We start from the raw sequence: 1430 nt of genomic DNA on the forward strand, positions 1-1430 counted from the left end.
TGTTTCTAACTCTCTATCCCTCTCCCTTCCTCTCTGTAAAAAAATCAATAAAATATATTTTTAAAATATATTAATAGATACTGGGCCAGTTCACGCCTCTATCCCGAGGGGCACCGGGAAGGAGAGATGGGGGACCAGCCTGGACCCCGGCCCACCCGGGCCCACCCCGGCCCCTCAGGCCCTGCGTCCGCGCCTCACCTGCATGCCCAGGCAGATGGTGTTGAGCATGATGAGGGCGAACATCAGGTACTCGAAGTAGGACGAGGTGACCACGTACCACACCTGGTACTGGTACGGGTTCTTGGGGATATAGCACTTCAGGGGCCGGGCCTTCAGGGCATACTGCACACACTGGCGCTGAGACACACACAGGGCCGTCAGCCTGGAGTGCCCACCCCCTCCGCGCCCACACCCACCGGCCGGAGGGAGGGGACACCCCCTCTGGCACGTCAGGGCCTGTGGCTGAGGGTCTCTGCTGGACCCTGCAGGGCAGGGGTGGGGGACCTTTTTTCCTGCCAGGGGCCATTTGGAGGTTTATGGCATCATTCACGGGCCATACAAAGCGATCCACTCAAACATGAGCCCGCTACAGCCGATCGATGATTCTCTCTCTCATCATTGATGTTTCTCTCTCTCTCTCTCCCTCCCTCCCTTCATCTCTGAAATCAATACAAATATATTTTAAAAACAAATCGGCCTGCTATATATTTGGTCAAACATTTAATGACCTCCCCCCTAACGCCTCGGCAGGGCCAGACCAAATGATTTCACGGGCCTTATACGGCCCGTGGGCCGGACGCTCCCCGCCCCTGCTTTAGGGGAAGGGCCTGAGGATTGGAGGGCTCCCCCTTGGTCATCATGGGCCTTTGTTAACATGACCCTTGTCCAGAGCAGGGCTCTGAAGGGCTTCCTTCCTCCTGGCATCACGAGGGTCCCATGAGAAGACCCCCACCCATCAGCTTGTATGGCTTCCCATTGGGTGGGAGACGGGGTGGGTGCATGGAGGCTGCAAGGGGAGGATCTGGGTCACCCCAGCCCAGGACTCTCCAGAGAGAAAAGGAGAGGGAGAGAGAGAAGCATCAATGATGAGAGCATCATGGGTCGGCTGCCTCCTGCAGGCCCCCTGCTGGGGGTCGAGCCCACAGGAGCCCGACGGGAATGTAACCGTGAACTCCTGGTTTATGGTTCGATGCTCAGCCTCTGAGCCGCGCCGGCCGGGCCGGGCCGGGCACCTGGTTCTTGTCCAGCTCGCAGTTCTTGTACTCGGTCTCGCCCTGCTCCTGGAAGGTGACGATGACAAAGCCCACGAAGATGTTCATCATGAAGAAGGCGATGAGGATGATGTAGACGATGAAGAAGATGGCCATCTCCACCCGGTGGTTGTAGACGGGGCCCTTGTCCTCCTCGTAGGCGTCGATGGCCTTGTATAG

General features: G+C 57.9%; 1 protein-coding gene across 1 annotated transcript in view; it reads right to left on the bottom strand.

The window, feature by feature from the left end:
• CACNA1S (calcium channel, voltage-dependent, L type, alpha 1S subunit) overlaps positions 1-1430 on the bottom strand; it is a 37983-nt gene that overhangs the window by 11768 nt on the left and 24785 nt on the right. Inside the window, 2 exon segments of the mRNA XM_014533387.1 lie at positions 172-357; positions 1233-1430. The exon segment at positions 1233-1430 is cut by the window's right edge and continues 3 nt beyond it. Of these exon segments, the coding sequence (XP_014388873.1) occupies positions 172-357; positions 1233-1430 (384 nt within the window).

Source organism: Myotis brandtii, unplaced genomic scaffold (assembly GCF_000412655.1).
Source record: "Myotis brandtii unplaced genomic scaffold, ASM41265v1 scaffold975, whole genome shotgun sequence".
Classification (NCBI taxonomy): domain Eukaryota; kingdom Metazoa; phylum Chordata; class Mammalia; order Chiroptera; family Vespertilionidae; genus Myotis; species Myotis brandtii.